Source organism: Magallana gigas, chromosome 6 (genome assembly GCF_963853765.1).
Source record: "Magallana gigas chromosome 6, xbMagGiga1.1, whole genome shotgun sequence".
Classification (NCBI taxonomy): Eukaryota; Metazoa; Mollusca; class Bivalvia; order Ostreida; family Ostreidae; genus Magallana; species Magallana gigas.
The window spans coordinates 40,912,179-40,927,299 of NC_088858.1; the positions used below are offsets into that span (position 1 = coordinate 40,912,179).

General features: G+C 33.0%; 1 protein-coding gene across 2 annotated transcripts; it reads right to left on the bottom strand.

Annotated features, from left to right (window-relative positions):
- Positions 1–864: 864 nt before the first annotated feature.
- Positions 865–13,181, bottom strand: LOC105330794 (protein phosphatase 1 regulatory subunit 21). Of its 2 annotated transcripts, none has more exons than XM_034468621.2 (20): positions 13,051–13,181; positions 12,653–12,721; positions 12,185–12,331; positions 11,950–12,051; positions 8,938–9,102; positions 8,713–8,771; positions 8,306–8,400; positions 7,883–8,085; positions 7,161–7,262; positions 6,943–7,031; positions 6,698–6,834; positions 6,496–6,588; positions 5,232–5,359; positions 4,596–4,856; positions 4,238–4,339; positions 3,404–3,550; positions 2,967–3,113; positions 2,424–2,522; positions 2,193–2,330; positions 865–1,279 (listed from the first exon to the last, which is right to left on the bottom strand). In XM_034468621.2, exons 1-20 carry the CDS (start codon positions 13,096–13,098, stop codon positions 1,256–1,258), a joined length of 2,355 nt encoding a protein of 784 aa, XP_034324512.2. In that variant the 5' UTR covers positions 13,099–13,181; the 3' UTR covers positions 865–1,255. The 2 variants fall into 2 exon arrangements, with proteins under 2 accessions (XP_034324512.2, XP_034324511.2); XM_034468620.2 differs by having other exon boundaries at positions 2,178–2,330.
- Positions 13,182–15,121: the final 1,940 nt, after the last annotated feature.

Sequence of the window (15,121 nt, forward strand, 5' to 3'; positions counted from 1 at the left end):
CACCAGTTCAACAGTCTTTTCCTCTAATTTGATCTCAACTTGTATATTTATTCCATATATTTATCCATCGTGGCCTAAGTTGCAATAACTTCATAAAATGCATGGATACCATAAAGAAAATATCTTTCTATTTTATTTCACTTACAAAGTTTGAACGATAAATAACATTTTAATGATGAAAAATATACTTTGAGGCTGAGAATCAGAGAACCTTAAGGGATACTGAACAATTAATAATTATTAAATGAAACTGTGAACATGTGTAGGTGTTGTTGCTAAATAATTAGTAAATTTTCATGACAAAATTTGTACATTTCATATCTGCTTTAATTCAATAAATGTATTTTTCTCAAATGTAATGTGTAATTTAAATAATTACATTTGCAAAGTAATTGTAATTTAATTAATTACATTTGGAAATCCTTGTAATGGTAATTTAATTGAAGGTTTTAAGCAAGTAATTGTAATCTAATTAATTACTTTCAAATGTAATTGACCCCATCCCTGCCCAAAGCTCACCTGAAGTTTCAACTCAGGTGAGCTAAAAATGATTAGGATATTTCACCTTTTTGAAAATTAGATTTCACCCAATTTGAACAAGTTATATTGTTGCTCAGGTTAGCTATAAAATTTACTTCCTTGACTTGCATGTACACAGCAGCAAAAAAGAAGGCGATTTGAATCACATCCATGCAGTTGAATCAAATATACATGTATATATCAATTATGTACAATTTATACACATATTTTATTCCTTGCGATTACCAGTTTTCTTCAATCCCCTTCCTTTAAAATTTAGCTTCAATGATTATTCTTAACAGGTAATATCCTGTCCCAAAAATTATGAAAAAAAACAAAACCAAGTACAGACTACAACATTTATATTTAAAATCTTGAATCACAGACATAATCAACATAGCAGTAATACATGTATATTGCACAGGTACAGTTACACAACAATAAAATTTGTTTTTACTGCTAGAAATTTTCAACCAAAACTTTGAAAGAACACATCAACCTTGTAAAACAAAGCATGAACCAATCAAAATGATACGTTAAATTGTCCATGGACCCAATAATGCCACACAGGGAAAAACAAGGGGATCCTCTTGTAATGCTAGGTATGGTTGGTTTTTATCACATCGCACTTGGTTGATAAATATCTCGCAATGTAATTAATCTCAAGGTGAATCTTCTCTTTGCACCATACAGGTGTAAATGGAATGTAACATTTTTGGATAAACTGTGGATCCTGTCATTTTCTTGACTTCTTGCCAGACTAAAAAGTAAAACAAATACTGGTATTAAGATGGCAATTTATATTCTACATACCAATCGAGATGTTAGGAATTAGGAATATATCAAAGCAATCAATTATTGAAAATGTCCAAAAGTCTGACTTCCATGAATAATAGTCAACAAGCAAATAAGGAAAACACTTCCCGAATTTCTAAAAATTATCATCACACCAGAAATAACGGACATGCAATGTGAGTTGGGGTTTGCTGTTAATCAACTTTTATTCATGCAAACTTTATTTTGCAATTTACTCGAGAAAATAGGTTTGTGGCTACTAATTCAGCAATCACAATGCAGATTATTATTTGAAAAATAAAATAACAGAGAAATTTGAGGACTGGTTCACATCAAGATATATTCGTGATGACGAGGCTCTCATGAACCTCATAGAAATTTCTCGCATAGCATTGCTAATAAAAGTTAGTTTAAAACACTTTACTCATTTTGAATACTTTGATCCCATACCTAGGAAACCTAAGTCAAAGACAGGATTTAGAAACTTGCCTCTTTCATGCATATCAATAAATACACCCATGCAAGTATAGACAACAAACACTTAATATTAACATACATGTATCATATCACATTAAGCAGAAAGTGCTTGGGATGAGTTTATATTGATGGGGGTCTGTTTTATATAATATTAAAGTACTGGGTAGAAATACTTATAAACAGACTAATGGGTACAATGAGTATGTCTACATATACAAATTTTACATTCATCCTTGAGTACAAAATGAATGACAGCTGCAAAAATACATGGAACGATTCGTAGATTATAAAACATGCATACTAACACGAAAGAGTGTTATTTTGAAGACAGATGAAATAAATAAGGTGTATACATTAAAATTAGTCAACATAAATAGAGCATGCACCTTAGAAGTGGATACCTTGGCCACACTGAGCTGTGACCTCAAGTCATCTATTTCGTCCTTTTGTTGCGTCAGTTTCTCGTTCATTCCCGCTAAATGCTCACTCATCATGCTGAGCTGACCTTCATAACTTTTGGTAGTGGTCTGCAACTCATCCTGAAACAATGGCACCACATGTGTTGAATGAAAGCATTATAATGTTTTTTAAGTTTTTTTTATTGATTTTCAAACATTCACAGGTAGCTTTACCTTTAGCTGAGCCAGACTCTGAGACGTTGTCTTCAGTTCCACTTCAGCTTGCGTTTTCACCTTGTTTGCTATCTGCAGTTGCTTATGTAGAGCCCGTACCTACAGTGAATAAGATAATCAGAATGTATTCATGCATATGTACATGAACATGTATACGTGTATTCGAAAAACTCTTCATTTTTTATGTAAATCTTTCATAATTTGTAAATTAGGTTGAGCTTAGTTAAAGTAGAGTCCTAAGAGTCAAGCAATCAATAGTCAAAGATAATGCCTACAGTTTTTTTTATCAAAGTAAATAACTACCGGTAATAATATATGAAATAAATAAATGACTTTTCTGGAATGACTACACAATAAAAGCATGTGTAAAGGTAAATCTCATCTGAAACTAGATTTTTTGACTAAAAATTTCTTGGGTGAGGACACAATCAATAAACATTTCATTTGAACCCCCTCTAAAAAAATCAAAGAAAACGTTAAACCAGGAAACTTTAATATGAATCCCAGTATGACTTTTGGGGGTTGTTTTTGGGGACCCATTACCTCTGAGTGGAAGGCTACACATTTGCTGTCTAATTGTTGGTGTTGTAACATCATTTCATTGACTCGTTTACTAAAGTGGTTCTTGATCAGGGTTTCTCTGGTCTCGCTGTCACTAGCTCCACTGGTTACTTGGTCTAGCTGTCCTAGCTGCCCAAAGAGCAACAAAAATTACTATACATGTATTATCAAATTCCAAGCACAGGTGAATCAAACCGTTCTATTACCAGTACTGTTTTCCACTTGCAGCCAAAAAGATGAGAAGTTTCACAATTTATTAATAAATGCAGTAAGTAGCATTACATACAAGAAAATCTGTGAGCAGTTGAACATGTTTAAGAAACTTACAGTACTACAGAAAAATATTAAAGTCATTCATGTCTTTGAAGAGTATTAACAGTGAATACAGTAAAAGTACAATACAGCAGTTGATCACTTACCAGAGCACTAGTGATGAGTAACTTCCCACTGTTTGATGAGGCGGTTCTATCCTTACTCTCCCTGACTGTATCACTCATGTTGTCCTCTATAGAGTCTATGGCAAGTTTCTGTTTTAGTGAAATCTCCTTTTCCAATTTCTTAACTTTCTATAAATACATGTACATATGCGCTATACATTCAATATACATGTATGTGCTTAATTGTTATGGTGTTTTAATCAGAGTGGCATTAAGTTTCTGTGAGAATACTGTAAATTCCTAATTAAACGCGAGGAATTAATATCCGCTTAAGATCGCGAGAGGCACATCTCGCAGATTTTTAAATCTCGCTTTTATTTTTCTGACAGATGTAAACTAAAGAAACTATGCCAAAAATCTGGTGTTCGCAATTTCATATTCTCACGATTTGATGCAAAACGGTTGAATCGCGGAATTAAGCACTCGTGAAAAATAAGGAATCTACAGTATTAAGAATGATCCACATGTAAATAACCTGAATTTCAATGTCATTACCTGGATTTCATTGTCATTTAATATGTTCATTAGCTGTTATTACCTGGATTTCATTGTCATCAACAGAATTTTATTGTCACAACCTAGATTTCATTACTGTTAACTGGATTCCATTGTCATAACCTGGATTTCATTGTCATTTCTTGGATAACATTGTTATAACCTGCACTTCATTATCATTACCTGGATTTCATTTCATTATGTGGATTACATTGTTTTAACCTGGATTTCATTATCATTACCTGGATTTCATTTCATTATGTGGATTACATTGTTGTAACCTGGATATCATTATCCTTACCTGGATTTCATTATCATTACCTGGATTTCATTGTCGTACTTGATCTGCAGCAGCTGTAGCTCCAACATCCAGTGTTCTTTTTCCTGTTCTAACTTCCCAACACGTTCTTGAAAATTTGCTAGCTTTAAAGAAAGAAAGCAAGAATTATCATTCCAAAACTTATGCAGGAATTGTAACAGTATTCAATATAACCCATCAGATTTGAAATATTACAAAACTAAAGTATAATGTATTACAGAATACATTTTGTTCCTTCAATCAAATCATACCCCATGCTTACATACTGTATTTCATGTCATCACAATGTTGGCATTCATTATCACAGACAAACACACTTTCCCAACAGAATCTAACAAAACAAAACAAAATATAACAGACCTGTTTGGATAATCCCTCTTTGCTTTCAGCAGAACTAAGCAACGTCTGGCGGTTCTGGACAGCCACCTGATGAGGCACTGACTCAGGAGCTGTGGAGGCCAGTGAACTAAGATAGCCCGCCGCCTTCTGTCTGTAGCAGACGATGGCTGGGTTTGACCGGGGGCCCTCCGTCACGGAGTCGATTCCTATACTACTGCCTCTGGTACGGTAGCCAGCTGACTGGCTGAAAAATTCTAGGTTCCCTGATAGGAAGGCGTTAAACTGTTGGCAAAAAAGACAAACACTATGTCATCCACATCACGGATCTGGGATAAAATATCGAGTCTTTATCATACACCTACTGGTAATAAAACTATCATATGTAACTCATCATCTTTACCTTATTGACCAGAACATTAATTTCCAATTCTCCAAGAATTCCACAATTTTCAATAACGAGCGAACACATACATTTAACAAGATAATGAACAAAATTGAAAAAATCTTGAACATTTTTTCTTATAATGATGTGAAACTGACCTTACATGTAAATTAATGGCATCTTCATGTACCCGGTGTACATGTATGTCACGAAAAAAAATACATCACTATATATGATCATTTTTAATATCTGTTTTTCCAAATACATCGTTATACCTTTCCTGTACATGTGACTAGAGATATCAGAGAGGACACCACACACTCATCCGTCGTCTTCAGTCTCTGTGTTGCCGTGGGTAACTGGTGCTCTAACGACACTTTGGCATTGTAGTGTTTTGAGACCTCTGAATAAAAATAAATACATGTAAATGTAATTGTGGATATTTTTATGGGGTAAAAATTTGTAATTTCTAGAGATAAAAACTGTTTCATGGGTTTTTTTTTTTTTTTTTTTTGAAATGGTTCAAAACGCGTTGTTTTTATCTGTTCAAACTTATTCATGTGGTGATAAATTTTGAAATACTGTAGAAGTACTTTTGTCCGCGTGGTATTTATTTACGCTATGAACGCGGGCACACATTTTCCGCGGAATTTTTTCTCAGTGTACTTAAAGTGCATTTTTGAATTGCATTACATGAATAGAAGAAGAAGAAGAATAAGGATACTAGTAATCGGAAGTTACTACATTATAGAACACTTGCATATATGTGTACCCAATGTATATCGTTTTTATCTATGCAAATTGTCAAACAAATTTGTAATGAGAATTCACATAATAAATAATTTAATCTCCTAAAGATTTGAATTTTCTGTAAATTTACTGACATGAAATTTAAACTTCTCCAAGCCTGAGATAACGGCACGTGTCAGACGATAAATAGCCCCAAGCGGGTCTGTCTTTCAATGACCCAATTAACTACACGCCAAGACCCGTGTTTTTACTGCAATTCTTAGATCCCTTTGTGCTCTGATTTTTAATTGATTAAACTGATCAACTCATAATTTAAACGACATGAGAACCCATAAATTGACAGTTAATAAACATTAAATGGTGTTTCAGACGATTTTAGCCAGCGTCGTAACATCTTGACGGGGCTAACTAATGACTACCGACCAGTGCACAACCGATAATTATACTGTTCACTGTGAACAGTTCTTACAATTTAAGTCCAAAGTTTGACAAATTCTAGATAATGAAAATCGCTCAGAACTATATTTAATAATAGTTATTCAAATGATTTTTTTTTCGTTCAAAGAATCCGCGTAAATTTTTACCCGCGGATTAAATTGATATTGTGATTCCGCGGAATTATGACCCCGTGGAAAAAAATACGTCTACAGTACTGAAGTCATTGAATTTCCACCCATGAAAACATTTCTGAATATCAATAATATAATTATGCTACAGTCTTTTAAAAAAATAAATAGTAAATCTATCTGATATAGTTTTAAAAATCAAAGTTCCTTAAATGATCTGTACCTCTTACAGCATTGTTCAGGTCTTTTAAGGCTTGGCACAAGTGGGAAAAGAAGTGAGCATGATTTTTCTGTGGATGGGAACAAGTTTTACCACCTACAAAATCAAAATATTAATACTGTAATAAAACATAGCAGGTGCATTTAAAAGAATAAAATCTTCATTGCGTCTTAGTGGAAAGGCTGAAATATGTAGTTCTACTTACTCTGAGCTGCTAAAAGTCCAACATATGTATCTAGTTTGTTAAACACAGCAGTGAGGTGCTTCAGTGAGGCATGAAGATCCATATTTTTGGACTCGAGGGAGGCACTGCAAGACGATACAGCACACTCCTCCTCCAAACTGTTCACAACAATAAAATTATTTAGTACAATAAAACATCCTTTTAACTAATTCATGTAAACATCAAAGTCAGTAACATCCCCCTAATCTTGAAAAAAAATTGCAAACCTGCTGAGTTGGTAAGGTAATAATTTATTCATATAAGCAACCATTTTCTTGAAATTGACAGCAAAGGGCTGCAACTCTGTAGCAGTTTCCTGAGAAAAAATAATTCAATGTAGTGAACTCAAAGTGACTGCAGGGTAATGCCAATTTTAACACAGTGAGTTTGTGACTGATGAATACCAACATCGAGAGGGTTAACTGTATGTGGGTTAGACATTTACCAGAGTGGTCAGGGAGTCCTCATTCAGGGTGGACAGGAAATGCTTCAGGGACTGTTCAACCGGTCTCAGGTAGGTCATGTTCTCATGGAGGTATTTACAGTACTAGAAACAAGGATAAATAATTCACATAAAACATATACATGTACATAATCTGTAATCATGAGCTAAATTTAGTAAAAGCATACTCTTTTAATAATTAAATCTGTGGTGGCTTAGTTTACAATGTTAAAAACTGCCTTCTGTTTAGTTGACAATTTCGATATTATATACCTGGTACTGTAGTAGATAGTTGTAAATCACAAAATATCAATTAAAAGTTCTTTAATCACGAACAATACTTTTACTAAATGGATAATATTTACATGTGGGTGAAAACCAATATGTACATATACTGTAGAAGCACATATTTTTGTTAGGTCAAAATTTCGTTGTTTTTTAACCAAATAAAATTCCGTCGGCATTTAATTTTGTCATATTATATTGTAATCTCTTTGTATTCATTAATACTTTGGTTAAAAATTTGTCTAGGGTTTAATTTTGTTGATTTATACTGCCAACGAAAAAGACGAAATTAAATCCTCAATGAATATTTCTCTTTTACAGTAGATGGTAAGTTCATAAATTTTTGTAAAAAATTGTGTTTTTTTCATTAGACAAGTGATACAATTTTAAAATGCTCTATATTAAATGATATTCCCCACTATTTTCTTTCTGGTCATTACCTGTATATTGACTGGGCTGTATGGCTCATGAGTTCCATCAGCTGGATAGATTTTAGACCGCTGCTCTGAGTAGGTGTAGAAATTGGACAAAGCCTGAACAAGCTCTGCTGTGTGATTGGTGGCCTGGCTGACTAGTTCCCGTGCCTGTAACTGGTGCCTTCTATCATGTGTCGGCAAATTCAAGCCATTCAGATCTCTGTTTTCTATACAGAAAGTATTCAAGGCATCCAGAGAGTTTTATAAAAGACATCTGTGGTGTTATCATGAATAATTTTTAAAAAATCTATATATACATTGTATATTCAAAATACCAATAATTTAGCAAGACCAAAAAATTAAATCACATTATCTTTCTTGAGTATCTCCACTCAAAATGAATGGTTCATACAAAATGTAATAATTCTATTCCACAAGATATCTTACTTGTGTCAATGAAGGGCAGTTTGTCTGTGATGATTTTGTTGGCCTGCTCTAACTGTTTCTGTAGGTGGCACTGTACTGTCTTCAGCTGGTTCTCTCTACAAAAACATATGTAGGTGTAACATACATACAAGTTTATCATATAAATTACAATTCAATGCAGTCTATCTAAACCTAAATGCTATAGACAAGGAATGTTGTGTTCAAAAGTGCAAGATGTCTAGCTAGAATGTGCCATTGAAATTTTAAATTTTGTCATGCAAAACATGGCTAATATTTCGAATTTTTGGCACATGATGACCTTAGAAAGCACTTGTTAAATATTCTTCATCCCAGAAGTTTGTTTTTAATAAAGCTGTAATAATGTTAACAACTACTAAAGAATAGTGTTCAATTCAAATGCATCTTACGCAATGTCCGCTCGTGATCTGCAGCTTTTGGTTTCTTTTTCCAGTGACTGGCACTTGATCTATAATAAATTAGCTATCAATTTTTGTTGTGTATCACACTGAATTATATTTCTTCAATCCAAAAAACATCAATCAATTTCTTTCTAATAAACAATCAAATAAATTCCTGAGAAAATCCTTGATCCATCCCCAATAAACACCCCCTTTCTGACCCCACCCACTCACCTCTAGCATGGCTTTTTCCTCCTGCAGCTTGTCTATCTGTGCCTTGTCTTTCTGTATGGTGGAGTCTAACACCTCCTGGTGATGACTGAATTTTCCCTCATAGTCCTTCACTGACTTCTCCAGTTCTTCTAGCCTACTCTGATATTGCATGTTACTCTCTGCTACCTGGTTCAAATATAAAATTTTTACATTCAATTTTTAAAACATAGGTAATCATAGATTACTAAGCTCACCGAGACGGAGCATCACCCTTATGAGACATTACCTTCATAAGACCACCTTTATCATTTTATATGAAAATCATACTTTATGATCTTGGATATTCATGGATTCTGTTTTGACAAAATATCGTATATCATCTGATAATTTTTTTTATGATAATCATATGTTCATATGTTAATCAATTCAATGATATAAAATTAAATATTGCATCATGTCATATTTATAATATATATCATATAATACAATAAAATACCGTAATTAACAATAATAAGATATGATATTGTAACGTATGATATGACATTGTATTGTGTTTAACCTTATTGTATTTGATCACATAATACAATATCATAAAATATAATACAATATAGTATTATATTACAATATCATATAACATAATACATCATAACATTGACACATGATATTATATTGTATAATATAGTATGATATTGTATTGAATGACACTGAAACATATTTGATACATTATATGATATTATAATATCATATAATACAATATAATTTGATTCCAACATTGTATCTTATCAAATGATACAATATTATGTGATAAAGTAAAATATTATAAAATACATTATTATATTATACATATTTTATCATATGACACAATAATATATATTACAATATCATAATACAATTTAATGTGATATGATAATATATCATATAAAGCAATATCATATCATACAATATTGTATGATACAATATTATATAATATAACAATATCATATAATACAATTCCATGTGATATATTACTGAAACCAATATCATATTATACAATATTGTATGATACAATATTATAGAATATACAATATTGTATCATAGGATACAATATAATATTTTGCAATATCTTTTGTAATTGTATCATGTGATAAAATAATAAATTAAAAATACAATATAATATTATACAATATTGTATCATAATATACAATTCTATACATAACAATATCATGATACAATATCATATCATAAAATATCAAAAAAATTGATACAATATCATATCGTATAACTTTTTATAATATAACATATGATATCATATGAATCATGTTATATCATTTATCAACAAACACATCTATCTATCGAGCTGGTTTGAGTGAGGTAGAAGATTTCTTTAGCATCCTTGATAATGGAGATCAGGCTCTGCATCTGAAGCAACCTCTGCGTTTAATTTATAATAAAGTTAAATCAACTATGCAAGCTTTCATCTATAAAACATGTGACCTGTTCCAAAAAACTAAACCTCATCCAGCATCCGAAACCTATGGCTCAGATTCAGCATTCAAGCCCATCAGGTGCATTGGTATCATAAGACGCATCATCCATGCAAGTTTGGTGAAGTTTGGACCAGTAATAACTAAGATATCATCATCAGAGGGCACTAGCAATTAAAACCTTTACTTCCTCCAGCATCCGCAACCTATGGCTCAGATTCAGGATCCATGCCTGTCAGGTGCATCTGTATCATAAGACACACCATCCATTCAAGTTTGGTGAAGTTAGGACTTGTAATAACTAAGGTTTATTTTTAAGCATCCTTGATAATGGAGATCAAGCTCTGCATCTGAAGCTACCTATGCGATTCATTCATATTACAGTTAAATCAACTATGCAAGTTTGAAATAGTACTTCATCTATTAAACATGTGATCTGTTCCAAAAAACTTAACTTTATCCAGCACCCGAAACCTATGGCTCACACTCAGCATTCAAGCCTGTCAGGTGCATCAGTATAATAAGACACACCATCCATGGAAGTCTGGTGAAGTAAGGACAAGTAATAACTAAGATATCATCATCAGAGGGCACCTGTTTCAAAAACTTTATTTAACCAGCTCTTAAAACCTTAACCTCCTCCAGCTTCCGAATCCTATTGCTCAGATTCAGCATTCAAGCTTGTCAGGTGCATCAGTATCATAAGACGCACCATCCATACAAGTTTGGTGAAGTTAGGACCAGTAGTAACTAAGATATAATCATCAGAGGGCACCTGCAACAAAAACTTTAACCAGCTCTAAAAACCTTAACCTCCTCCAGCATCTGAAACCTATTGCTCATATTCAGCATTCAAGCTTGTCAGGTGCATCAGTATCATAAGACGCATCATCCATACAAGTTTGGTGAAGTTAGGACCAGTAGTAACTTAGATATTGCTATCAATGGGCACCTGCAACAAAAACTTTAACCTGCTCCAAAAACCTTAACCTCCTCCAGCATCCGAAACCTATAGCTCAGATTCAGCACTCAAACCTGTCTGGTGCATCAGTATCATAAGACACACCATCCATGCAAGTTTGGTGAAATATGGACCAGCAGTAACTAAGATATTGCTATCAAAGGGCACCTGCAACAAAAACTTTAACCTGGTCCAACAACCTTAACCTCCTCCAGCATCTGAAATTTAGGACCCAGATTCAGCATCCAAGTCTTTCAAGTTCATAAGTAGGTCCAGATGCATCATCCATGCAAGTTTGGTGCAGACAGGACAAGTAATAGCTTAGAAAGAGGACCTGCAACAAAAACTTTAACCAGGTTGGACGCCGACGCCGACGCCACCGCCGACGCCGAGGGTATAGCATAAGCTCTCCTTGACTTCGTCTCGGTGAGCTAAAAAGGAGCCAGAAAGTTTTCTGCATTGGTAGAATTGCAAACGATTCTTTCAGTGCTAAGATGGTAATGGTGGTTACTCAAGTAAATCTATCTTACATGTATATGTAACAATCATTTAACACACAGTCTTCTCAATATCTCTACCAGAAGATCATATAATGTATAAACTTCTAACCTGTTTATGTAGCATTTCATTCTCCTGTATTTTATTCATCAGTTCTTCATTATACACTGAAGTGGGGGATGGGAGGTTCACTGGACTTGCATCATGTTTATGCTTCAAGATAATGTAAGCCAGTTAATGTAAAACTAAAGGCATAAAATATTCAAATCTAATAATCTTCAACAAAAAAAAATCAAACTGCAAATTTTTAACTAGAGGTTATTGTCACATGTATGCCAAGATTTACTTTGGATTTCTTTTTGCTGGTCTCTGCTTGGTCAAGTTCTTCTTGCAGAAAGAGAACTCTAGTTGACAGCTGCTGGTTTCGAAATGTCAGGCTATCTACTTCCTGTTCATATTTCCTGATGGACTGCTCACATTCTTTAAGTTTCTCCTATAACAACAAATTACATCACATCATTACTGGTAGATAACTTATGAAGAAAAAAATGTACATAACTGAATGTGAGGGTTTGGCCTGCTGAACAAAAATAAAAATACAAATTAAGCCTAATTTCAAATGAGAAATGGGACTTCAAAATTTTAAAAACTTGATTAAATATTGTTAATGATGATTCAATTTGTCAAACTGACAAAACACAAACTATCATTGGAAGCAGTTTTATTATCAACAGTAAGCATGTAGTAATTGATTTCATGACAAGTCAATTGCAGTTTGAGTTTCTTAATGATGTTGCACAAGTTTATGACCTACTTTTAATTCATTGCAGACTGCTTGTTCTTCTAAATAAGCTTTCTTCAGAACGGGGATTTGTGCTTTCAACTGGAATAAAATACAAAATAAATATTATATTACACCAGTAAGACTGCATATTTAATAACATTCTACTATTTTTTTGAAATTTTTCAGCAATGAACTATTTTATTTTTAACGGATACACAGAGGGGAAGAAGTATATAAGCTGATAAGACACTTTCTTTTGACCCCAAAAAGAAGTGAAAGGGGGCGTTAGTTGACATAACAATTATTCGTCGCTTAAAACAATATAAAAACAATAACAGTCCTTTGTAATAAGTAAACTGTTTAATAACTTTGAATGTTATCGAATTCTTTTACTTTTAGCATTCAGTTCAAACAAGATATAATAAAACCTTGGCATATTCAGTGGCCAACTTCTGATATTTCTGTGCGTCAGCCATCTTTTAAACAGGAAGTGCATGTTCAGATATTGGCGCGTTTTCGCAATGTCTATAAAAACATAAAATCCACGCAGATGGTAAATTGCTAATGGATCGAACTGGGATTGGAGCAAGATTAATAATTATAATATATTATAGGTTACCAGGGACAAAACTAAAAAAAAATTCTTGAGATCTCTAAAAATGAATATGTATGAACTCAATTTAATACAATGCAAAAACTATTTCTTTAAAAAATTGTAATCATATGGTCTCAAAGGACATAAAATTAAATTGATATCGGGAAAATATAATAACGAGGTATTCTAAAAGGCAGCATTCGTCCGTAAATATATCTAGTACAAAATCATATATAAGAAAAAATAAACTTTATAAACAATTATAAAATGTACTTATACACATGTACATGTATATACCGCATGTATTTTACTTCTGAGAAAACGCGGAGGCGCTCCCCGTTGGAGGAATCAGTTTTTAGAAAAATTACCCAATCAATCCAAAACATATTAAAGAAAACCAGGTTTTTAATGAGTTTCAATTCAAGAAGTTTCCTGAAAGTTAAAAGTAATATTCAATGAAATTAAAATTAGGATGCCCAATCGACTTATAGCACTAGACTACAAAGACAGATATATCGTAATGTAATATTAATGTTCAATTATATGTTCGGGAAGGATTAGATATGCGCGCAGTCTAGCAAATATCCCAACAATGATCGAATTTAGAGGTGGTGATGATAGATCCTCTCCAAGGGTCTTCTTTAATAAAGAACGATGAGGGGTAGGGGGGGGCTATTTTTGGGACTTTGCTTTGACTTTAACCTCTCACAGTTCAAGATTATTGCATGGTGAGAAAGGGTTAGGACAGTTATTTTACACCGACGTCTGCTATACTCGTATATTACCTTGACATTTGACATTGAACTCCTTTGTTATTTGGAAGACAGTATTGTTATTCATAGCGTCACAGTCGCTCATATGATTGTAGGTATTATTATTTATTCAGAAAGACAACCTTGGGCAATACAGTCCATCAGTTTACAATAATTCACATATTACAATATAATATAAACATTAGACTTTTTAGAGCTATATTTGGGGGGTGGGGGTGGGGTTGTATATTCAAAAGCCAAATCAAAGTCCTATCAACACAAGCCCATTGAGGAATTAAAATTACGGCAAATATCAATTTACTAAAACTTAGAATATTTACATGTTACGCGGTGAGTGAATTATTCGGACGCCGAAAAGTTGTTTTTAAAATATATAATGAACATATATACATGTAACAGCTAGAGACATAAATAACTACTTTAGTATTTATGTCTCTGACATGTAAGTTCCATAAACCAGTGAAAGCCATCGTGCTCAAGTTCTGACATTTTCTCCAGGATAATTGGTATGGCCCGTCGCCCCCCCCCCCCCCTCCTATTTTTTTTTTATAGATCGGCAAAATGGAATACTTACATCTACCGATAATGATACCCTCTATTTCTTACGGAAACTTATAGTTAATTCATAGCTCTATAGAGACAGCCAGAATGAAATCTACATGGCCTGTTATCGATTGGTCGAAATCTACAGCGACCTACAAAATATCACGGACTGCACGAAATAATCATGATGATGTCAGACTCGAGGTATCACAAGTTTCTTTTAGCTAACGTAATGATGAATATTTACAGGAATTTAGTGAATTTTATTACTTTTTACAATCAATTTATTTGTTAAAAGACAGATGTAAATATAACAATGAAATGCTTTCTTTGATGATTCATACAGGTTATGAAGGTAGCATTCATTGCAGAATTTTTTTAAATTTATATTATTTATTACTTTATTTATTTACTATAATTAATTTATTTTTTCTCCAATGTCTCCACCATCATATCCCGCATAAATCACCAAAGAAAGCATTTTATTGTTTAAATACACACAATCTAGAAACTTTTGTTTGCTTAATATGAAGGTGGTCATATATAACTGTCATATGATCTGTTGACCTTACATGTTGTGTATACATT

Coding starts and splice junctions, on each gene's coding strand:
- LOC105330794 (XM_034468620.2), bottom strand. CDS start 13,098: ATGGCTGACGCACAGAAATATCAGAAGTTGGCCACTGAATATGCCAAG. Junction 3,551..4,237: donor AGTACGACAATGAAATCCAG/GTAATGATAATG, acceptor ATGTATTTATAG/AAAGTTAAGAAATTGGAAAA. Junction 3,114..3,403: donor TACTCATCACTAGTGCTCTG/GTAAGTGATCAA, acceptor CTCTTTGGGCAG/CTAGGACAGCTAGACCAAGT.